This window comes from Malaclemys terrapin, chromosome 2 (genome assembly GCF_027887155.1).
Source record: "Malaclemys terrapin pileata isolate rMalTer1 chromosome 2, rMalTer1.hap1, whole genome shotgun sequence".
Taxonomy (NCBI): domain Eukaryota; kingdom Metazoa; phylum Chordata; order Testudines; family Emydidae; genus Malaclemys; species Malaclemys terrapin.
The window spans coordinates 73,264,041-73,289,328 of NC_071506.1; the positions used below are offsets into that span (position 1 = coordinate 73,264,041).

At 40.9% G+C, this 25,288-nt stretch overlaps 1 protein-coding gene across 4 annotated transcripts in view; it reads right to left on the bottom strand.

The window, feature by feature from the left end:
• Nucleotides 1-25,288, bottom strand: part of SPIDR (scaffold protein involved in DNA repair) — a 318,470-nt gene that overhangs the window by 290,477 nt on the left and 2,705 nt on the right. For all 4 annotated transcript variants that reach the window (XR_008443798.1, XM_054017880.1, XM_054017881.1 and 1 more), the window contains exons 2-5: nt 8,621-8,776; nt 7,348-7,426; nt 4,767-4,952; nt 1,406-1,572 (exon numbers count right to left, since the gene is read on the bottom strand). Coding sequence is in view for 3 of the 4 variants with exons in the window: in XM_054017880.1 (XP_053873855.1) it covers nt 1,406-1,572; nt 4,767-4,952; nt 7,348-7,426; nt 8,621-8,776 (588 nt within the window). In the remaining variant the exon portion in view is untranslated. The remainder of the gene's footprint in view (nt 1-1,405; nt 1,573-4,766; nt 4,953-7,347; nt 7,427-8,620; nt 8,777-25,288) is intronic.

The window sequence follows — 25,288 nt, forward strand, 5'->3', positions numbered from 1 at the left end:
TTTATGTCTGCTCATATGTCAGATTTGATGTTAACAGCTGTATTCAACATACCAAAAAAAACAAAACAAAAAAACACCCATCCACTACACACACAAACCCCTCTTGGACAATTTAACCTGCACAATGTCTAATTGCCAGTGCATTAAGTGTATTCAATTACATAAGAGTATACTATTCTAAATCCAATTTTCTCTAGAATGCCCAAATAATTTGTTACTGAAAAGTAAAACTGAATAGTTAATTTTTGGCACCCTCTACTGGAAATTCTGGGAACATACTTGTACAGTACTATGAACTTTTAAATATAACAGCTAAATATTAGAAATTACTTCAATCCAGTCCCTCAAATATGTATGCTTATTTTTATGAGTGCAATTTTGAACATCAAGTTTTTCTGCATGCAAATAGCATTTGTGCACAGCAATTGTCATCTAATTTCCCTGCTGAAGCACAAAAATCAAATTGGCACAAACCAATCCAAGATTTGGGACACCCAAAAAATGCAGGCACCTACAATTTAGACATGCAAATTTAGAGACAATGTTTGTAAAGCTGGTGCATAAGGATAATGGATCTTCTGTGGGAAGAGACAGGGAACCATTTTGTTAAGAACATAAGAACAGCCATATTGGATCAGACCAATGGTCCATCAAGCCCAGTATCCTGTCTTCTGACGCATCAAAGAGCGTGGGTCGGCTTATGGAGATATCCCATCTCCTAGAACTGGAAGGGACCTTGAAAGGTCATCGAGGCAGCCCCCTGCCTTCACTAGCAGGACCAAGTACTGATTTTGCCCCAGATCCCTAAGTGGCCCCCTCAAGGATTGAACTCACAACCCTGGGTTTAGCAGACCAATGCTCAAACCACTGAGCCACCCCTCTACACCAAAATTTGATGATTTTAAACTCTATTGAATCATTGAATTGAATATCTAATACATTGTCGTTTTGTTTACCTGGAGCGTCTGCAGGCATGGAGCCCCTTAGCTCCCTGTGGCCGTGGTTCGCCATTCACAGCCAATGGGAACTGCGGGAAGGTCTGATACTGAAACAGTCAGTTTTGGCAGAGCACTCTGACTTTAAGGCAAAAACCCAGGCCACTTAAACTGCACAAGACATTGTATAACTTTCTTATGAATTAACAATTTTATTTTCTAAATCAGATCTCATGTGATGAACTACAAAACTCCCTGTCGACTACTCTGTTCACTGACCACACTGCTTACCTATTTGTAAGTTTAGGGAAGAATGAGAATTTGAAATATTCTTGTTTGTGAAGCTCTCTTTTAGGGAGAAGAGGTAAACAAAAACAAAAAACCTCATGTCCCACCCAAATCAGTTCTTCCAAACCTTAATATGTTGTACAGTTATGTTTTGGTTTTGTTAAGCAGAAACATTTTCTCACCTTAGGAAGTTCACCTTCCTTCTCTTCAACAGGCAGAGAATTACTGCTTGCACAGGAATCAGAGTCTGATATGTCCAATGCACTGTCATCTTTTCCTGATCCATTGCTTTCATCACCACTATCCCCAGGATCACTGTCCTTCTCCCAGTCAATGAACTGTGGTTCACCTTAATAAAAGTATTTGTTAAAATGAAAGACATTTTTCTTAATGAGTCCGTGTGTTATTTATAACTATGAATTCAACAATAATGACAGTAAACGTGCTGTTAAATTATCTCTAATTCAAAAACGTAAGTGATGTTATTTTGTGCACATTCAACCAATATTTTTCCTTACTCTTTCCATAACACATAAAACAACTTTGATAACATCTTCTATAAAAAGCTGAATTCTTATATACTTTGCAGAGCTAAATAGTACAGTTATAAAATTAAATAGCAGGTAAATGCTAACTTTTGTGGCAAGCAAATCTCAACATGACAGACTGACTATTTCCATATGCAATCTGATTGGTTTACAACTCTTATAGTATCCCTGAGAATGTAGCGGGTTTTTAATTATTAGGATTTATCTAGTTACATTTTCCAAAAGCCCTAGCTCATGTTTGGCTGAGTAAATCAAACAACAGCGAGTGAGAGAGAAAAATTAAGTCTTCATCAGAGATTTGAAACAAAAATAGAGAGTTGATGAACCAAAGATACATGAAGGTTGTTCCAAAAGAAAAAAGGTACAGAAAACAGCAACAAGATGATGGGTACATCCACACTGCCGCTGGCAGTGCGCTTCTAGCACAGGTAGATAGACAGGCGAGCTCTCCTTGAGTTAGCACACTAAAAATAGAAGTATAGTTTGCGGTAGCACAAGCGACAGCTATGGGGATGTGCCCAGGGCATCCGGGTCAGTTTGTGCTCAGGGGGATAGCCCAAGCCATCACATATGCTATCCCCAGCTACAATGCTATTTTTAAGCCTGGTTTGAGCTACTGGGCTAACACCTGTCTGTCTACAGCTAGGAACATGCTTCCCAGCTCAGGTAGTGTAGACAGAACAGACAGGTTAATACCAGGTCCAATCACCACCTCTAACTCACCCCCTCTTTCTTCCAATTTCCCCTGAAAATAGGCCTCTTCTCTCCACTTATGGAACCCAGCTCTGTCTCAAAGAAACCCAGTCCCTATCCTTCAGCTGTACATTGGATATTTAGGCCCTTATCCTGCAAAAAAGATTATCTTTAAAAATACATGGAATCTAATTTACTTTAATGGGACTGCATCAGACATAAGGATCTACTCATGTTGATCCCATTTCAAGATCTTTTGAAGTCGGAGGGGCTCTGTGTTGGTACAACAGTCTTCCCCCTCCCTCTGCAGTAAATTGCAGGATCAGGATCTAATAGCATGTGTATATTACAAGTGCTAGAGCAGCACAGCTGCAGTTATGCCACTATAGTATAGACACTTGCTACAGCAGTGGAAGGAGTTTTTCCTGTCACTGCAGTTAATCCACCCCATCTGAGAAGCAGTAGCTAGGTCAATGGAAGAAATCTTCTGTTCACCTAATGGTCTACACCGGGGATTAGTTGGGCTTAACTACAACGCTCAGGGTGTGAATATTTCATACCCGTGAGGGACATAGCTTAAATTGACCTATGTTTTAGGTCTAGACCAGGCCTGAGACTGTAAACTCTGGAGGGGAATGATCTGGTCTTGCTTGCAAAGCACGTAAACACACTTTTAGCTCCATTCTGTCTACACTTGCTTGAATTGAGAGAGAGTAGAGACACCATTGGGAGGGAGGGAAGAGCCTTTCTCGGTCATAGCAAAATTAGAAAAGGCAATTAAGCTGTTCAATTGTAATTAACAACTGTTCATTCACAGATATCTGGTGAAACCAACATGTTTTTAGAGATAATGTAAAGATAACTGATAGGTATTCCAAAATACCTTTTACCCATTATTATTAATGCATATAAAGGAGGAGGATTACAGCTTAGGCCTGGTCCCCACTAACCCCCCACTTCGGACTAAGGTACGCAAATTCAGCTACGTTAATAACGTAGCTGAATTCGAAGTACCTTAGTCCGAACTTACCGCGGGTCCAGACGCGGCAGGGAGGCTCCCCCGTCGATGCCGCATACTCCTCTCGCCGAACTGGAGTACTGGCGTCGACGGCGAGCACTTCTGGGATCAATCCGGGATCGATTTATTGCGTCTAAACCAGACGCGATAAATCAATCCCAGAACATCGATTGCCTGCCACCGGACCCGGAGTTAAGTGTAGACGTACCCTTAGTAGCACAATGAATTTCAGTTTACAGAGCAGGCAGGCACAAGCAAATGAGATCTCTTATTTCCTTCCACTTTGAAGTTTGACTTGAAAGTGGGTCAAGGGGAGTGCTCCATCAGCAGCAGCTTCAGTTTAGTCTCTTGAGTCTTCCGAGCTCCAGATTTTAAGAGCCACACAAAAAAGTTATAAATTTGGGAGATAGGGGACTCTCCCAAGCAATGGATACACTTAGAGTGGCTGCCACTGATTGGGACAGTTTCCCGACAGGAGAGACAGCATTTGAAAGCTGGCAAGCCCAGCCAGGCCAAATAAACTCCCCAGGAAAAATGGAGGGGGGGAGGAGAGAAACTGAGGAAAGAGGAAAAACTGAAACCTCTTACAACTAATTCTATACTAACAACAACTAACTCTAAACCAATAAACAAAAACTACAAAACACACTGAGGCACACACCAGGCGGACACGTTAGCGTTCCATCTCAGACTGAGGTGATAGAGAAGGAACTGAGGGCAGTTCACATGTGCAACCCTACATACTCTTGGAGCATGGCACAAGGTTGTACAGAGCATATGTGCAGGCCGATCAGACATTGCTAAAGGAAAATCTCTAATCCAGGGCTCAAGAGGCGCTTGCACATCTGAAGCCAAGCACCCCTGGGGGAGAAATCAAGCCCTAGGTAAAAGCAAGCAGTAGCACCACTGGTTGTATGGGGACTGAAGGCCTGGGGGTTCACAACTCCACAAACAGCATGGACAAAGGAGTTAGTGTACCATCCTATAAAGAGTAGGTCATCCTATTTCAATATATTATAAACAGTTGTCCAATACAAATAAAAACTGTTATCCCTTGCCATTCCACCCATCATACTTTAGTGTATAGTCCACTTTTGCTAATGCTGTTTATAGCCCATTATGGCTCCCACAGAAGTTAGAGTGAGTTTTTCCACCAACTTCAATTAGAGCAGGATCAGAGCTGTAACATTTTGCAATAATTTCAAATGATTTTCCCATAAAATATTTAAAATTCAGCAAACAGAATTTCTTTCCAAAAAGCATTTGCAAAACATTTGAACTCACCTTCACTACTCCTGTCCTCTGACAATAAGTTATGCTTGCTGTAAGATTTCTGTGCTTTGGAACCATGACTCTTTTGGTTATACAACCTTGAAATCAATATTTTATTCTCATCATCGGACAAGTCGCTGCCACTAGAGCTCCATACTATGTCTGCAAACTCCTCTGGGTTCACAGCAGTAGAAACTCCTATCAGAGAGCATGAGACAGTGTTAGTATATAAAACACTATCAAATCAATAGGAGTTTCTAAACTAGTGAATTTAAAATTAAACTTGCATTCTTTTTGAGCTGAAATAAATCATAAGTCCTGTCCCCCCCAATATCAGGTGCAACTATTTGAGTATCCACACTTAATACTAAAATATTACAGCATTTACCACTTACACTTTTAAAATATAAAGCATTATCTATCTTCATTACAACTCTTTGAGGCCAGTATTAACATCTCCATTTACAGAAAGACAATGTGGGGCAGAGGGGTCACTTGACTTGGCCAAGGCCACAGAGCAAGTCAGTAGCAGAGCCAGGACTAGCAATCTTAACACAGTCCCCAGCTCATTCCTAGATCACACTGTCACCCCCAGACTCCACCTCTGCAGAGACACTTTAAATATTTAAAATCTCAAAGTAAAATCAGTTCCTGGATTTTTTTTTTTAAAGTATGTCTGGTAATTTACACACAAAAACTAACAATGTGGCACCATTATCATAACAATGAAAGTTAAGATGCAGAATTGTAGAGCCTCTCTCTGTCCTAGCAAAATTAGAAAAGGCAATTAAGCTGTTCAATTGTAATTAACAACTGTTCATTCACAGATACCTGGTGAAACCAACATGTTTTTAGAGATAAAGTAAAGACAACTGATAGGTATTCCAAAATACCTTTTACCCATTATTATTAATGCATATAAAGGAGGACGATTACAGCTTAGTAGCACAATGAATTTCAGTTTACAGAGCAGGCAGGCACAAGCAAATGAGATCTCTTATTTCCTTCCACTTTGAAGTTTGACTTCTCATTCTGAAAAATCCAGTTGTTGGGTATCGGTACTGGAGGAAAAAAACAAAATCATCTTCCCCCACCCACAACACAGATTCCTTTAAAAAATCTGGAAAAGCATAATTTTGAACTCCAAGACAGCATGTAGAAGAGATGCCCATTATCTTACTTATTTTTAACTCATGGAACCCAAGAGAGACAGCAGAGGGAAAATGGAGAGACAAGGACTGGAGGCAGGGGGTAGAAGTGACACACCTGAAAAGAGCCTGCAAAACCTGTGGTGGGTTTCAAACTCCTGTGAGGAAAAGTGGAAAGTCTGCAGCAGTAGCTTCCCTACCTTGCACCTCTAAGGAAGGGGGGACTTTGATTGGCAATGGAGGGTAGGAGGTTAGGGAAGCTAGGAAGACCAATATGAGTGATTTTGACTGAAGTGTTTAAAACATTTAAGAGCAGACTCTGACATACTAACATATGGCAGGGCCCTATCAGATCTCACAAGTGAGACTACGAAGAAACACCTTCCAGGGGTGCTCCAGGAAGGGATGTTAGCGATTCCACTGGTGACGCTTTACCCTCAAAGTAAGTAAGTTCCCAAAAAGGTGATCAGCAGCACAATGCTGCTGGAGTGTTACCTTCTGAGCACTGAAACCATAACCGCTGTCCCAGCGCACTTTGTACATGAATGGAGTGCGATCATTGGCCAACTGATCAAACTCCATCTCATGGAATTAAAATTTAAGTTCTCCTTGAAGTTTCACCTAGATATAGAATTAAAAAGTGAAGAATAATGCTAAGAGTTCATAGTAACACTAATACGTTTTACCAGAGGTAGCTGCATTTCATCAATGGCTGACTACATTCCTAAGTCTACAAAGCATTTGGGGCTTTTTTGGAATAAGGTGTATTCCCATATTTACACACACATGCAAATTAGAACTTATTTTACATTGTATCTAAGCTGTTTTTGAACTATAAAGTCAAATCACCCCTTCAAAATTTACTGTTATGGCTGCATCTATTTTTGCAATTCCCACCACGATAGTAGTTGCTCCATGCGGCTATCCCGGGTGTCCTCACACAACAGGAAAAGGCTATGAAAGCAGCAGTGCTGCTGCCGTCAATCCAGCTGATAGGCTCCATTTACTTTTCCCCCAGCTCCACCTTTCGTCTCCTTATTTATCTGTCTCCAGGTGAAGTACACAACTGCCTCACCTTCCATCTATACACTTTAAGGGTGTTTTTTTTTTTTAAACGGGGGGGGGGGGGACTTTAAAATACTGTCCCTGGCAGGATAGGACTGCACAACAAATGCAGCATTAGTAGAGCTCCTTCTGCACATGCAAAAGCAGTGGCCGCCTCCCTTCAGGATCGCTATCTGGAGATCAGGGGAGAGGGAGACCAGGAATGCAGATGCAAGTCAGATAGGATCAGTTCTATTTCTTCTAGAGATCACCCTCTGTATGCACAGACTATGTCAGCAGCTGGAAGCAGCTGATGTCACAGGTAAGAACTGAGAAAATGTATGTGGACAATGCAAACTGATAGTCGCTTTTACAATGTTAATGTGAAATAGTGATAGTACCTAGTGTTCCTTCAGCAGAGGTAGGCAGTGGCCCAAGATGCTTATCAGCTCTAGGTTTCTTTTCAGAAGATTCTGACGTCTATATGACAAAAAAATATATATATATATTTGTTATATACACACACCAAATGATTAAAGGAACAGGGGTAATAGTCACTGTAACAATGCTGTACCTATAGCTTAGAACTATTCTGTTATTTATTCACATTAACATGGCAGTTCACTTTCAAGTCAGTGAGCTTTATTTTCTATTAAAATCATTATATATTAAGCAGTCTTACTGATTCTGAGTAATTCCCTCATACTCTTCCCAAGGAACAACAACTTCAGAACTGCAAAATCTCTGCTCTGGGTCAGGAAAATATCCACTCTCCCTGCCCAAAGCACTGACATCACATTTTACCGGGGGAAGGGGTTAGAGATAGGCAACAATTTCACCCTAATTCCAAAGTGGGAGAGCAGGCTGAAGGATGGAAAATATAATCCTTAACATATTCAAAGGGGCAGGGAAAGAAGCATGCAGCTGTACTGACTCTGCTCTTATAAAATCTCACAAACCAAGCACGAATGGGCCTGGCCAGTACTTGGATAGGAGATTCCAGGAAAAAAACAAGTGCACGAAGATGCGGAGTTGGCAATTCAGTAGATAGCATTCCTTCAATCTCAGCCAGAATTGAACAAACATCCCAGTGAGGTATTAGAGGTAAAGGTACTGCAAATGCCATTTTGAATGAGACATAAAACTGAAATATGAACTGCAATCCGCTGTAAACTGTTGTCGAATGTGGCTGTGAACTTTTAAACAGCTGCTGTATTGCATCCCGGGAATGGATGAAATTATTTTTTGATACTATAAATATAGTTTGGAGATGCTTGAGCTCTTTCCAGATGATAGGTACTGACCAGGGTAAGTGGAAGATACCATCATGTGCAGAGAGAATTACACTTTGAATGAAAACTAATTCCTGTGCAGTCTTGTTTTCCAGTTCTGCTTAACATGTCAACTCAACTTTTGTGTGGTGTTCCAAGAGGAGGACAACTGACAATATAAGCAAATATGGGGAGAAAAGATGGACCACATGAACATTTCAACTAATGGAAATTTTGGGGGAGGACTACAAGCCACATTAAAGCCTCAAGGGTTTGTTGTATGTTTGCTACAAACAGTAGGTTTGTTATTTTTGAATTGTGCATAAAAAGCTAAATTGGGGGAAAGCCTTATGATCATCAGCTTGCATCTCTAGCCTATACCACAGGTAAATCAGGATTTTACCTCAAGCATGGAAGTGCTCTGAAATCCATCGCCACATTTAAGCCATGCACTGGAAATGGAAGAAGTAGCCACTGCTGTCCTAACATTTGCTTTTCTCAACCCTGGAGGTGTCTCATCTGGAAAAGACGTACATTCAGCATCCCAAGCTCGTTTCCTCTACAAAGAAAATTGTAAACCCATTAAACTCTTGATCATTCATATTTATTTTTATTTTAAGTACAATAAAGACTAGTTAATCTGGATCACCACTTTGGTTTGAATACTTACCAAAGAATTGTAATTTCTGCTTTTCAATAAATTGGAAGGGGTTCAGAAAAGAAACAGGAGAATGATTAAAGGAGTAGAAAATATGCGTTAAGTGTGATAGACTCAAGGAGCCCAATCTGTTTAGCTTAACAAAGAAAAGGTTAAGGGGTACCTCTCGATCAGTCTGTAAGTAACGACATAGGGAACATACACTGAGAAGCCCATTATCAACTATATCAGACAAAGGTATATCAAGATCCAATGGATGGAATTTGAAGCTAGACAAATTCAGACTGAAATAAGACAGTAAGGGTAATTAAACATTGGAACAATTTACCAAAGGTCATGGTGGATTCTCCATCACTGGCCATTTGACTTTTTTTTTTTTAATTAAAGAGATATGCTCTAGTTCAAAAGGAACTATATTGGGGAAGTTCTATGGCCTGCATTATACAGGTCAGGCTAGATTTTCACAATGGTCCTTTCTGGCCTTGGAATTTATTAATCTTTGAGATGGGAAACTGAAGTCCCTGAACACTTGCAATCATATAGCATTTTCTGCTTATTTTAAACAGGAATGACTAAGGGCAATGCATTTAATGATTAAGTAATTCCCTCCACTACAGGAACTGAGTGAAATTCTGTATTATGCAGGGCAGACTAGATCATCATAATGATGCCTTCCACCTTTAAAAATAATGGTTAATCTACATAAACATTTCTGAGACTGTCGTACGCATACCACTGGTGGCACATGGACCACAATGGACCACAATCAATTGATGTTATGAAGGTCGTATGCCCATTATTGTTCAATGTTAGATATGGTACAGCAGGTATTAGAGTTTGAGAACTGCTGATATAAGTAGCATATATTGACACATCCAATGTCTTTAGAATTTCACAGCAGTTTACAAGTTATACTTATTTTTAAGTTACTCATATTCCTATGAATCATTAAGAATTACTCAGACTATCTCTGAATTGGTACATGTGATGCCAGTCAGGAGTCTACTGTAGAGTTAAACGCAGACATAAAACATTCTTTATTTTAAAACTACAGGAAAAATGTTATAAATCCTACAGCAGGGGTTCCCAAACTTGGTTCATGGCTTGTTCAGTGTAAGCCCCTGGCAGGCCACGAGACACTTTGTTTACCAGAGTGTCCGCAGGTACGGCCGCTTGCAGCTCTCGGCGGCCGCAGTTCGCCGTTCCCAGAGGCCGCAGTTCGCCGTTCCCGGCAAATGGGAGCTGTGGGAAGCAGTGGCCTGGCCCACGGCGCTTCCTGCTGCTCCCATTGGCTGGGAACAGCGAACTGCAGCTACTGAGGCTTACCCTGAACCAAGTTTGGGAACCCCTGTCCTACAGTATATACCAAGGTGGCCAAACTGTGGCTCTTTTACCATTAAAGTGTGGCTCATGGAGACCCCCCTGCCCCGCCCCTCCATTCTCCATCTATCAGACTGGGGGATGGGGGGTGGAGGCTCGGGACTTCTGCCTTGCAGCGGGGTGGTGCAGTAGGGGCTTCAGCCCAGCAGGGTGCACCTGCTAGGGCTCGGGGCTTCAAGAGGAGCGGGGCCGAAGCCCCAACCCCCAGCTCCTGACAGATATGCCCTAGCTCTTGAACTTCTGAAGATTGTCGTATGTGGCTCGCAGGGCCAGTAAGTTTGGCCACCCCTGGTATATAGTATACCAAAAAGGTCATTAGAAGTATATATGCAGCCTTTGACATGTATTTATCTAGCTAGTTCTCATGACGCCCATAATCATGTATTTAAATGCTTTCCAAAATTCTGAAGTGAACACAATATATCTCTCTCTCTTCCCTACAGCCAACAGGGCTTGGATTTATTTATTTTGGTAATTGCTGTATTGTGGAAAGATTACATGTAACAAGTGGGCTTTGCAATTTTTCCTGATGGCAGCAAAGCTCATGATCATCCTGACACTTTCTAGGAGTGAGTTCCAGATTTGCTGAGACAGCAACTCATAAGGTTCTCTCCTGAAGTTGCTATTTACACAGAAAGGAAGCTGTCACAGAAGATCATTATCATTTAAGTGAAAATGTACCCACAGATAATTCTATGGAAGATTTTGAAGATGTGAAGCAAAACTTTCCATTGTGTCCTGGTTCTAAACAGGGAGCCATCACAGAGTGCAGAGCACTAAGCTTACACGCTGAGCAAACACACAGACCACTCTGTTCTAAGCCAGAAACTCACATCAAGATGACTTGAATCTTTCATCTCAGAGCTCAGTCAATCATGATATGCTCCTGCTCCTCCCTCTCCAGGTCCTCACATGTGAAATCCCACAACGATCAATCCTCCTGCTCAATATCTTTATGGAGCCAGCAGAAATGGCACAGGGTCTAAGCCTTCAACCCACACTTAGGACTACCCACATTAGTAAGGATAACATCAGACCCATAAAATGCTACACTGTGGGCCTGCTTCCATCAACTTAAAGGCAAAACTCCCATTTACTTCAAGGACAGAAGGACAAGACCCTTCATCACTTCACCACCTTGTTGAAGGGAAAAAGGGTCCTCCACACTTATCAACAGGGCTGTGATATTCCCTTCATTTTACACATCCAAACCTCAATATGCATTCTGAAGCCATGATTCTTTCAACCAAGAACTGGACAGCCAGTCACTATCACTCCTTTAATCAGATAGAGTAGCTGCTTTTGAGTAACAAAAGCCACTTTCATTTGCTTCCTAGAACACCTAGCAAGATGAGAGAGACCAGTAACTGAAACCACATAACAATGCTGAGCACCACGAGTAGCCTGATCTGAGGATTTCACTTTTAATGTGACTAGAAATCAACATGACATTTCAGGCACAACACATAATGGACTCCTCTACACACAGAAGTTGTACCAGTTTATCTTAAATCATTTTAGTAAAACTGGTGCAGCTTTGTTTGTGGACTGTCTTATGTTGATTTAAAAACTAATTATATTGGTTTAGTTTGTGCCATTACCTAGAACAGACATCATTCATAAGCCCCGACAAATGCAAATTTTATGCATCATCACAATATTGGTGTTGGCCAGTAAATAGCAGGAAATCATCTCTTTGTAACAATACTTTTAAAAAAGACAGTCAAAGTAATTTTTATACTTTTTGATTACCAAATAGGAATTCTCATCTTCAGCAACAGAAATTTTAGATTAACTGCATTTTGATTTCCCATGTGCTAGAAGACTGTCTGTATTAGTGAATCTTATAAATGCATCCCCAGCTGTGTGAACCTTGGTGTAAAGGAGGCAGGTACCAGCAGTTTCCAGCATTTTACCATAATGGTGAAAAACAGAATCAGCCCCAGCACCCCTGTCTACACTAAGGCTTCCACAAGTGGAAAGGTTTGTAAGATTTCCTAATGTAGACATGGTTTAAGAGGGTTGCAGTTCTGCTGCTTTTCTCAGTCTTATGCTCCTTAGAATAAGTCTATCTAATTGTTACTTTCAATGTTAAAAACAATCTTTTACAGCTAACAAGAAAGAGGATTAGTTATTTTCACAACCCTTTAAACAAGTATATGAATATATTGGTATAAAGTATTATTGGGAAAAAGAAAGTTTGATTTTTGTAGTCCTGATGGCTTCTGGTAATTAGAGAGAAAAAGGTAGTCATGGGAAATCAAAATGCAGTTAATCTAAAGTTTCTGTTGCCAAAGAGGAAAATTTCTATTTTTTAATTAAATTCTGTCTCCATGCCATCCTCCCAGCACGAACATTACAATTTACTCAAGAGTTTACAAGCAACTGTTTTTGAGATGCCAGATTAAAAACAAAAGCCAAGAAGGGTTTTGTAAAACAGCATTCTTAATCCATTTTTATAACTGAATTTGATGTGCTTTTTATAAAACTAGAGAAAGAGGTACACTGCTTGCTATGAAATGTCTTGGTCACATTGTCCTTGAATTTCTAATTAAGTATCCTGGCACACAGAACCCCCTATGCTTTCATCTGATATGTAGCACGGGGGGGCGGGGGGGGGAAGAAAATAAAAATACAATGGAGTAGGGAAGCTGTAAGAACAGAAGAAGAAGAGGTGGTTGGTACTTCATGGTTGAGTAGGGAGTAGCATGCAAGAATGAGACTATGCAGTATAACTGCTACTTTATAAAGCATACTCTGCTCTCCCCAGAGAGGCAGTTAGGGTATATGCAGAGGCCATGTCTACAATAGGAAGAAAAGATGTGTTTTAAAACATATACGCTAAAATAGAGAAGGCAAGTTGTAGTTTTAACATGCCAGTTGAGAGAAATCTTAGGGTGCGTCTACACTCCGATAAAAGATCGGAGACACAGCCATAGTTGGCCTGGATCAGCTGACTCGAGCTGTGGCTGCAGGGCTATAAAACTGCAGTGCAGACATTTGGGTCCGGGACCAGGCTCGGAGACCTCTTGCAGGGTCTCAGAGTCCAGGTCCAAATCTCTACACTGCAATTTTATAGCCCTGCAGCCTGAGCCCCACAAGTCTAAGTCAGCTGACCCAGGCCAACCATGGGTCCTTTACTGCGGTGTAGTCATACTGCCCTCTATAGTAGGGCTGACCCTTAACAGCTATCATAGATTAAGATTCATATTGCCCTGTCTACACTAGGGTCTTAACACATCTTACTACAAGTTAGTACAACAACTTGTAATTGTTTTAGCTCTGCAGCCCCTGGAATGATCACTAAATTAAAGAGATCTAGTTCCTAGGCCCTCAGAACTCTGCCCAAGGTGTGTGTGTGTGATATATATGAAAGGCTACAGGACTGGGAAATTTTAATGGTTTTGTTTCTTTCCTCCCCACCCCAGTCTGATTCAGATTTTAAGACAGGTGAAAACAAATGAGAATTAAAATAGTAGTTTAAGAGTCCAGTTTCTCCCTGTTTTCACCCCATTCTAAATATTTGTAACAAAGTTAATCCTGAGGACACATTGTTCCCAAAAGAAATACAGCAGCAACAGTGAATTCTCTTATTCTTTAGTCACAAAATTGCAATAAAATTAGTTATTTTTCTCTCTGGCATGAAAATTGGACACATCAATAACGTCTTGCGTAATTTGTGAACGTTATGCATAAAGAAACAGAACATCTGGCATGAAAAGTCACTGAATCAGGCTCAAGAGAGCTAAATTAAAAAGACGCAATGTGTTCTTCATAAAATCAAATTTTATTACAGCTCAAAAAATTATGTTAAAAAAAATCAGTACAATGAACAGAACTTCTGAAGACAAAAGATGGCCTCTGAATACATACATTAAAAAAAACAGAGAAAGTGCTTATGTTTGATGGCTTTCTTTGATGGAAAATATTTGCTGCCTTCCATTCAGAAAGGCATTTGATTCTGTCTCTGGGATTGTTCCTTCTATTGAAGTCAAAGGTCGAACTGTCATTTATTTAAGTGGAATCATATTTGGTCCCCCTGTGTAACCGATTTAGAAGCTAATCCTGCAGCCATCACTCTTATGATCATTTCCAGTGAGGTAAATGGTCAGCCAGTCTATAAGAGCAAGAACTGAAAATTCAACAAGTACATAATGATTAAACACAGCCAAGTCAGAATGTAATCAGGATCAAGCATGAGGCAGAATGGTTGAATAACCCTTAATATAGAACTCCAATGCTGCTAGTGTCAAAAACAAGAACCCAATTCTGCAAACTTTTACTCGTGCCAAGTAAATTGTTAGCAAACAATCCCACTGAAGTTAGCAGAACTACTTGCATAAGGATTACTCAGGCCTTGTCTACACTACTAAGTTTTGTCACCAAAAACTGCCTTTTGGTGACAAAAAGGAAGAGGTACACACTACAATGGGACTTTTGTAGCAAAAAACGCCCAGTTTTGGTGACAAAAAACTCCCACCCCTACGAGAGACTTGTCTCTTCCCCTCCCTTTATTATCCATAAAGAGCCAGTGTAGACACTGCTGATTGTTTTGTCCACAGAACTGGCTTATGCCAGGATCTCACAATGCCTGCCCTGATTGCTCTGCTCAGTGTTTTGATCTCTGCTACACTCAGGCATGCGCTCCTCCCCTTTCAAAGCTCCTGAAAGTATTTGTGTGCTGTTCTGTTTGAACAAACAAAGGGCAAATAATTGGAATGCTCCTGTTCTGCAGGGCACTAGGAACACAGCAGCAGGCAGACGGGGACAGACTGCTGTGCTGCTTTGCCATTCCTCAACATGGAGAGCTCACAGAGCTACTCATGATGCTGCTCTCGGAGCTGAGGGGGCTGTAGGAGAACCCACAGAGAAGCCCAAGATGCACAGTGATCAGCTCTTCCTTCCCACAACACTGCACTGTGGGATACATACTCATGGTGCAATGCTCACCCTGTCAATGATGGTGTCCCCAATGTGGACATGATCTGTCGACAGAGGGAGCAAGTGTGAACACCCTTTGTCGCTTTTTGTTTTGTTGACTTTTGGGTGTCGAGATAAGTTTTGTTGACAAAACTTGGTAGTGTAGACAAGCCCTCACAGAGTGTCTAATTGTCCCACCTATATTCACTCTGAGTAGTACTTAACTCTGTGAGCTGTCCCACTGAAAAAGTAAGGTAATCACCTTTTCAGTTCTAGTTCCCATAGCCTGACCTTGACTGTGAATAGAAGCAATCAGTCACAGAAGAAAGGATGACAAGATCACCAAAATGAGTGGTCACAGTTTCAAAAAAGTTTAGTACACTGGGTGCTAAGCTCTGTTGAAAACCTTATCTCCAGTTATGAGTGTTGAGCACTTGAAAGTCTGCCTCTGAGCGATTTCAAAAATGCAGCCATCAGGGCCTGATCTTGCAACTCATTATTCTGTTATCAACAGTGACATCAAGAGTTCTCAAAGGGATTACTCATTAAGGAAGGGTAGCAGTCAGGTCCTGAGAGCCATATTTTTGAAAGAGTGCAGAAGCAGACTTTCAAGTGCTCAGCACACATAGCTTGGGACTGGATATTAAGCTTTATTGAAAACTTATGTGCTGAACTCTTTGGAAACTGTGGCTTGTTGTTTTGGTGTCTGATTGGTAGTTAAGCGCTTTTGAAAATTCTAGCTGCAGTTTTGCATACTGAATTTTTCTGACACAAGTTATGGCCTACAAAAGGTGTTACAGGACTGCAGCCATGCAAGGCTAGCCTCTCACTTCTCTAGAGAGGATAACATACAGCTTCCTGGGGATATTCGAGCTAAGTCACTGCACAACCAAGAGGGAATATTGTCAAATTTCAATTTAGCCAATATTTTTTTAAAAAGTTAGAAGCAATGAAAAGTACTACACTGCTCCTGCCCCCATTTGAGTCCCTGTTCTACCAGCCTGTGGTTTTACAATCACATTTTTCTTAAAAATACTTCTCTTGCCATGTTGCTACATCAGGGGTAGGCAACCTATAGCACACGTGCCGAAAACGGCACGCGAGCTGATTTTCAGTGGCACTCACACTGCCCGGGTCCTGGCCACCGGTCTGGGGGGCTCTGCATTTTAATTTAATTTTAAATGAAGCTTCTTAAACATTTTAAAAACCTTATTTACTTTACATACAACAATAGTTTAGTTATATATTATAAACTTATAGAAAGAGACCTTCTAAAAACGTTAAAATGTATGATTGGCACGCAAAACCTTAAATTAGAGTGAATAAATGAAGACTCGGCACACCATTTCTGAAAGGTTGCCGACCCCTGTGCTACATGAAAGAGGGGGGGAAAACCCAAACGTTTCAGGACTTTTAGGTTCTCAACTTACTATGGTGTGAAAAATTCCTATCCGCATTTGTACAGTGCCCAACATAAGGCCCCAATACTGATCAAGATCTATGGGCACAGGGCTGGCAATTTCTCAGGAAAAACTAGTTTAACACAGAGCACTGTAGATACTGTCTTAAACCTGGTTTAAATCAGGAAATCGGGGGAAATAATTGCATCAGTGTCCAAAATGTTCAGCAAGCATGGAATAATTTTTTTCAAACTTTGAATACATCCATTCAAGACTGAAGAACGGAGTCAGTTTACCCACCAAATGAAAGTTGGCCTTCTGCTACAGAATGCTGCATGGCCAAATGGACCTGGACAGGTAGTCTGCAACTCTGCATGCTTCTGATTGCTTAATGTTTCAAGCCTACAACACTGCATTATTGTCATTTTCATATATTCAAAAATGTTTCATTTGTTTATAGAATATTGAAAACTGAAATATGAGTCATGATATGTATAACTTACATGAGAAAATACTCAACTAAACTGTATACAGACATTCTGATGTTCAGTATTATAATTACATACATTAGTTTTATGCCTACTGGGTTTTACTTTTTCTTTGTACAACCCTAAATTAATCTAGAAGTCTTATGTAGCTAATTTGAATGTTTAATTAAAACTAAGCGTAATGTGATGCGCATTAATGAAACAATTTTTAAAATAGAAAATGCCGTAAACTCGTACTAATTAGTTCTCATGATTTTACCTAGAAAACTCACCTCTGGTAAATACCATGCCATCCCCGGCATGGTAATATTATATATGTTAAATAACAAACAAACAAAAACAGTAACACATAATATACTGCACCTGCTGTCATAATGCACTAAGTAAACTAACCAGAGGCAAAAAGCGAAAAGATAAGTTATCCTCCCCTCCCAGTTATCTTAGGTGTTGTTTGTAACACTAGTAAGTTTAAATATATTTCAGAGAAGTGTGATTTAAAGTTGTTTGTGTCACTTTAAAGTTTGTACCAGAATGAACAAGCTCATAGGGGGAGTGAAGTGATACTTTAGGTATACATAGATTAATGGGGTCTCAATTTTTACCAGGCTATCCAAAAAACAGAATTAAGATCTTGGGAGCCTGAAGATTTAAAATCAATATTTTTGAAGACTATGGTTTTTAAATCCTTTGAAGAGATACAAATTACATAAGAAATTCAATATAGACAACTTTACATACAACAATAGGTTCATAATCTTATTTTGACCACTGAAACCAAGGACTTCTGCCAAATGTAAATTAGACTCCTCAGATGAAGCCATTTCTCAACACATGCTTAAGGCCTGACACTGTAAACTTTTACTCATACAGGCAGCCCCAGTGAAATCAATGGGTCACTTGCATAGGTAAGGACTAATTATGCAATCAAGAGTTGGCAGGACTAGGCACTTATGCCCTCACTCGGCAGTGTACAATGAAAAGGCAGCCTGCTGCATTTGCAGAGACCCAGTGGAGCTCGCCATGGTTTCATTAGTCGGCACACTCATTTTACAATGCAGAATTGGGGTTTAAGATTGCGGCACCAAGAATTCTACAATCACATCTTCATGTCTGTAAGGCACCTAGAACAATGAAGCCCTTTAAATGCAAAATATTATTATTACTAAATACCAGTGCTGCTTGGGATTTCAAGAGAAAAGTGCTCTCATCTCACCAACAACAAAGTTGTGATGATCATCATCAGATGAGAGTATTTGGATTATATTAATCTGTTTCAAGATAAATATCCTACCGCATGCCCAAAAAGCCATGATTCCACAGACACAAAAAAAGTTATGGTGGGCAAGAAACCATCATTCTTAAAAGGAGATGTGGAAGTGGCAATAAGACAGAAAAAGGGTTATATATACAGAATGGAAAAAAGGAGACGTAAATGACAATAAATACAAATTAAAAAAAAATGTAGGCAACAGAGAAGGGAAGGAATAAATGAAATATCAATGGCCAATTGGGTTAAAGATAATAAGAAGGCATTTTAAAAACATATTAGAAACAAGAAAAATCCCAGGTGACAGGTCAAGTATAGATCCATTGCTAAATACAGATAATAAAACTGTAAACAGTGAAGTAGAAAAAGGCAGAAATATTAAATAGCTATTTCTGTTCTGAATTTGGAATGAAGCAAGAGGATGTAACCATCTCATACGATGTGGTGGATGGAATAGAAAGTTTATCATCTGTAACAATGGAAGATATGAGACAGCATCTGTTAAACTTAAACATTTTCAAATCAACAGACCCTGATAGTTCCTTTAAGACTCTTGAGTGGAAGTTATCTGAGGAGTTCTCTGAACTACTAATGTTAATTTTTAACAAATCTTGGAAAACGGGGGAACTTCCAGAGGATTGGAGGACTGTCAACGTAGTTCCAATATTTAAAAAGGGTAAAAGGGATGACCCAGGGAACTATAGACAGATTAGCCTGACGTCAATCCCAGATAAAATAATGGGGTGGTTAATTCAGGACTCCATCAACAGAGAATTAGAGGCTAAAATATAATTAATGCTAGCCAACATGACCCCATGAAGGATACATCTTATCACACAAAACTGCTGTGTTTTTGATAAGATTACAGATCTATTTGATAAAGATAACTGATGATACAGTATACTTGGATTTCTCCAAGGCATTTCACTCCATACTATATGACACTCATTAAAAACTTGCATTATATGGAATTAACAGAGTACACATTAGATGGATTAAAACTGGCTGACAGATCTCAAAATGTAGCTGTTAGTAGAGAGATACCAATTAATAGGGCTGTTTCTAGTAGAGTTCCTCAGGGATTGACTCTTGGTCCAATGACATTTAACAATTGTATCAATTATCTAGAGGATACAAAATCTTTGCTGGTAAAGTTTACAGATGATAAAGATAGCAGAGTAGTAAATAATGAGGACGACAGGTTACGGTTACAGAATTATCTGAATTGCCTGGTTAATGGTCACAATCCAAAAAAATGAATTTTAATACAGCCAAATGCAAAGCAATACATTTGGGCATCAATAACACAGGTTATACTCACAGGATACTACCTTAGAAGCAATAATTCAGAGAAAGATTTAGGTGTCAGAGATAATCATCTCAGCAAGAGCTCTCAGAATTATACTGTGGTAAAAAGAGTTAGTGCAATCCCTGTACATAAAAAAGTATATCAAGTACAATGCCCTGGTACGAAGCATTGGTAAGAACACTGAGTCCAGTTCTAAGATCCATGTTTCAAGAAGGATGTGGGTATACTGAAGATAATTGAAAAGAAGGCCACAAAAATTATCCAGGGGCTGTAAAACAAGCCTTATGATGTGAGGTTTAAGGAGCTCAATTTATTCAGCTCATCAAAAGAAAGATGAGAGGTGATTTGATCACTGTGTAGCGGTACTTACAAGCTGAAAAACACACCTGACAGTGGGAAGCTTTTCAATGTTGCTGACAAGATCCAGTGGCTGGGAGTTGAAATTAGACAAATTTATCCTTGAAATAAGATGCAATTTCCTAGCTGAGGGTAATTAAACATCGGAACAGCTCACCAAGGGAGTGGTTGGCTCACCATCATACAATCTTTAAGATAGGACTAGCTATCTTTGTAAAAGACTGCTTTAATAGAACTCTGGGAGAAATTCTATGAGGTTTGTGTGCAGGGAGTCAGGCTAGATGTTCATGGTGGTCTTATCTGGCCTTGTAATTCATGACTCTACAAGTTCCCTTCCTTCATGGGCCCTGGGAAGAACAGAATTGCCCACTGTGCCTGAGTATGTCCATAAAACTTGCAATTCTTCATTAAGATAATGACTACGTTTTAGTCAAGTATTTTTAGTAAAAGTATTGACCGTGACCTGTCCATGACTTTTACTAAAAATACCCCTGACTAAAACTGGGGGGGGGGAGGGAGGAATTGGGGGAGGCACCACAGTGCTGATGAGAGGGGCGTAGGTGCTTGGGGGGTGCCATGGGTGCTGGTGAGGGGGCACAGGTGCTCAGGGGGAGGGGGGCGAGTTGCAGCCTGGGGGGGCGCCGCAGGTGCTGGGCTGGGCTCCCTACCCAGCTCCTGGGAAGCGGCGACTGCAGCTCCCTAGCTCCAGTTGCTTCTTCCGCTCTGCCCCGGTTCTGCAGCTCCAATTAGATCTAAGGGAGCTGAGAGAGGGGAGCCCCCCCTCAAGGTAAGCACCACCCCACACCCCACGCCCTGACCCTCCCACATCCAAACTCCTGCTGCTGGGGGGCAAAGGGGCCCCCCGAGACTGCCCCAGCAGCAGCCAGTGCACCTGGCCCGGGGGCTGCCTGAGCTGCTCAGGCGGCTCCTGGGCCAGCCGCACAGGGCTGCTGCAGAAGACACGGAATCCATGACAAACACAGAGCCTTAACTGTAATCAAATCTCATGCTTCATCTGGTCACCTGTAGGGGACACAAAGGGTACGTCTATACTTACCTCCGGGTCCAGAGGTGAGCAATCGATCTTCTGGGTTCGATTTATCACGTCTTGTCTAGATGCGATAAATTGATTCCGGAAGTGCTCGCCGTCGACACTCCTGCTCCGCGAGAGGAGTACGCGGAGTCGACGGGGGAGCCTGCCTGCCGCGTCTGGACCCGCAGTAAGTTCGAACTAAGGTACTTTGACTTCAGCTACGTTATTCACGTAGCTGAAGTTGCGTATCTTAGTTCAAAGTGGGGGGTTAGCGTGGACCAGGCCAAAGGATATTTTTCACCCAATGCACAATTGTCCAGATGTAACTAGGTTGCTTTGTTTGTCTCCATCTCCTCCCGACCCTCCCACCCTCCTCTGAAGCATCAGAGATCGTCCACAGCTGGAGAGAGGACACCAGAAGGGGTGGACCAGTACTCTGAAGTTGTACAGAGAGTTGTCAGCAGTTAATTCACCCCCGTGAGAACTTCGGGAGTTCTGTTGATGGAAGAAGCCCTCCTGTTGACACAGCGCTATCTATGCTGGGGTATAACCACGTTGCTCAGTGGTGTGGATTTTTTACACCCACAAGCAATGTAGTTATAACAACGTAAATCTACAGTGTGGACCTGGTCTAACCAAAGTATTTGGTCTTAATATTGAGATAGCTGGGCAAAATGTAATGGCTTGAGATAGATCATCTAGTCTGAGCTCCTGTATAACAGTCTTTGCTGGCCTTAAACCCTATGAAACTATGAGTTTGGAATAATTACAGTTTTAGATTGTACACGGGATATCCAGGTCACTGTTTTATAAACAAATTTAATTAAATTATCTTAAATGTTAAGTGCCTAAATCTTCTCTCTCTCCCTCCCCCCATCCTTAACCGGGAATAAATATTCCAATAGAAGTCCTTCCCAAATTCATAGCAGCAATGTCTGTATTAAGGACCAAATATTTTATAAAATCTAGATACAATCCACTAGTACTTTGTAAGGTCTGAAGCCCTTTTCTGCAGTAAGCAGCTGCAGCCGCAGTAAGACAGCGGCAGCCATAAGCTAAGAAGCAGAGTCACATCCTCACATTGCATCAAAACAATGTGATATCGGGGTGTTAAGGCGGCGCTCCCGTCCGAATGGCACCCACCATCACCAGATAAAGAAACAGCTCTTAAGATGGTTAAAGAAAACGTTGTTTGATTGTATTCCGTCTGGCAAGGAACCACTTATCAACAGTCGTGATTATGAAGTCTATACTCCTATTGTTTTGCCTTTATGACCCCTACTTCTCTATGTTTTATCTGTATGGTCTCTGTCTGATTCTTTCATTGTTTGTCTGTTGCATAACTAATTTTGCGAGATTTAATTCAACTAAGGTGCCGCGCAATCATGAGTTAAAGAATCGTTTTGTAGTGGGCTAGGAGTGGTGAAAAATACAATCTTGTAGTATTTTAGTTTTAAATGATTGGTTAAGGTATAGCTAAGGAGGACACAAGTTTTAACTATATAAACTTGGGTCCAAAAGGAAGTTCTTTGAAACCTAACTCCAGGACACAGCCCAAGATCAAAGCTGTTAGACCTCAACACCCTGGCAATCACACTGTGCAGAAGCTGGTGCCCTGGATGATCTAATCTTGACTGGCCATCAAGAAAAGTTTGTCTGCCTTATTGGGAGTGGTGAGCATTGTAAGCGTAGCGAGCGTATTCTGTTTTGGTAACTGTTAATAAATAGAGGTTATGGATATTACCGTGTAAGGCTCTTTCACTGGTAAAAGGACCTGCAAACTGCAGAAGATTACGCCCTGAGCCCTAGGAACTGGATAAGGGCAGGTGCCTTTTGCCCTGAGCCCTAGGTACTAGGAAAAGGTAGGGGTGCCTAAATTAATTAACCAGGTTATGCCTTGATCCCATGAAAGGGTAAAGGTAGGGTGCCCTGTGCAGGTTACAACTTAAGATCATCAGAATACCTTCAGAGTTAGATGAGACCTTTGATGTTGGGAGGGAGGGGAAGATGGGAGGGAAGCAAAACTAAAACTCTAGTATGGAAGTTAATCTGCACACCTTTATTTTCCCCTTGGTGCCCAAAACACACACACACAATACAGTGCATGAGGCTAAAAATAGAGTACTGGTGGGTTTCTGAAAAGGAATTAACTTATCAAAACTACCAACTATTAATAAAAAAATTGTTTTTCCTCAAACTCAACTGCAAGGTTGCATCTTAAGCCCTTCCAGAATAGTCAAAATTTTGTTTTCCAGATGAATGAAACTATTGCCCTTGCTCTTAGAACAGCCTCCCTGTTACTGTGTGCCATCCACCCTTCCTTAGATCTTTATTTAAAATCTATTTCATTCCATCCTCTATTTCATTCCATCACTGATCAATTATGGTCTGACCTCCTGCATAACACAGGCCATAAACTTCCCTGAATTAATTCCTGTTTGAACAAGAGCATCTCCTTCAGAAAAACATCCAATCTTAATTTAAAAGTTTCTAGTGATGGAGAATCTACCAGTCATGTCTTATGTCTAGTGAGAATTTGCCTAGCTTCAACTTCCAGCCTTTGGACTGTGTTATACCTTCCTCTGCTAGGTTGAAGAGACCATTAGTAAGGCTACATTTATGTCACAGAGGTCATGGAAGTCACAGAATCCATGACTTCCAGAGACCTCCCTGAGATTCTCTGCTTCAACCCCAGGGGCTGCAGGACTTTGGAGCTGGCAGCCAGCAGGGCCCTGGCAGAATTCCAGCGACAGGCTAGGACTATAACAGCGTTTAAAAGAGAACTGGATGAATTCATGGTGGTTAAGTCCATTAATGGCTATTAGCCAGGATGGGTAAGGAATGGTGTCCCTAGCCTCTGTTTGTCAGAGGATGGAGATGGATGGCAGGAGAGAGATTACTTGATCATTGCCTGTTAGGTTCACTCCCTCTGGGGCACCTGGCATTGGCCACTGTCGGTAAACAGGATACTGGGCTAGATGGACCTTTGGTCTAACCCGGTACGGCGGTTCTTATGTTCTTATGACAGCTGACAGACTCCTAAGGTCTCCCTCCTCAGGGTTCCATCGACAGACGACAGCCTCACATGGGGGGGGGAAGGGGCCACCTCGGGTGAGCGGCTGGGGGTGTCCCATTTTGTCTTTGGTAAATATGATCACCCTGCAGCTCCCAGCTGCTGTGGGCGCAGGGTAAACCGGTCCCACAGCTCCCAGCCACCACGGTGGTGGAGAAAACCATGGAACCAAACTTCACAAACAGGTCACAGCTTCCATGAATTTTTGTTCATTGCCTGTGACCTGTCTAACTTTTACTAAAAATAACCAAGACAAAATCTTAGCTTTAACCATTATTAATTTTCTGTTCCCATGTACCCCTTCCTAAAGACTGATCAAGTCACCCATTAACTATCTCTTTATTCAGCAGACTGTAAACAGCATGTTCACTGTAAGACATTTTCCAATTCTTTAATCATTCTCATAGCTCTTCTCTGAACCCTTTCCAATTTACTGTAGAATGATAAAATGAAGTAATTGACATTTATTGTGAATGTCATGTCATGTTATATATAATCATTGTATGCTAAATAGATTTAGACTGTAGAAGTATAAGATTGATTAGTAGTTAGATAGCTAATACACTTATCACTTCTAAGTAAGTAGAGCTGAAATGCAAGGCCTACAAGTAAGGCCTGTAAGATTTTGGCTTAACAATACTAGGCCATAGGTTTAAGAAATGCTTGACATAAGTAAGCAACCAAAGAATGACCCTATGCCACAGAATTATGGGAATAGATGTATTATTAGTGGCATTTTGAAAAATTAGCCACAAGATTTATTTTAGATCACAAAATGCCCTAGAGGCACGTTTTTTCTAACATGTGCCTTAGTGGCAGGATACAGGTTGTCTGTCAATGCTAACAAGTATAAAAGGAACTATACACAACATATGAAAAATAGGGTACCTCAATATTCTTGGGGGAACACAATACAAATAAGGAAAAAGAAGGTGGACACCTTCATGCACATGCACCAACTGTTCGGTATAGTCAGAATCACAAGATAAAAGAGGGCTTCCAAACTGGGTAAAATGAGTTCCCTGTGGGAAAAAAAAAAATCTAGCAGGAACCATCCCCCTACTGATTAATTGGCAAGGCAGTCATCAGACCTTAAGAATATTACTAAGGTTGTGAGTATAACTATATTTGTAACTTTTGTATAGGACTTAATAGGATTTCTATACGCTTGGGTAATCATAACCTT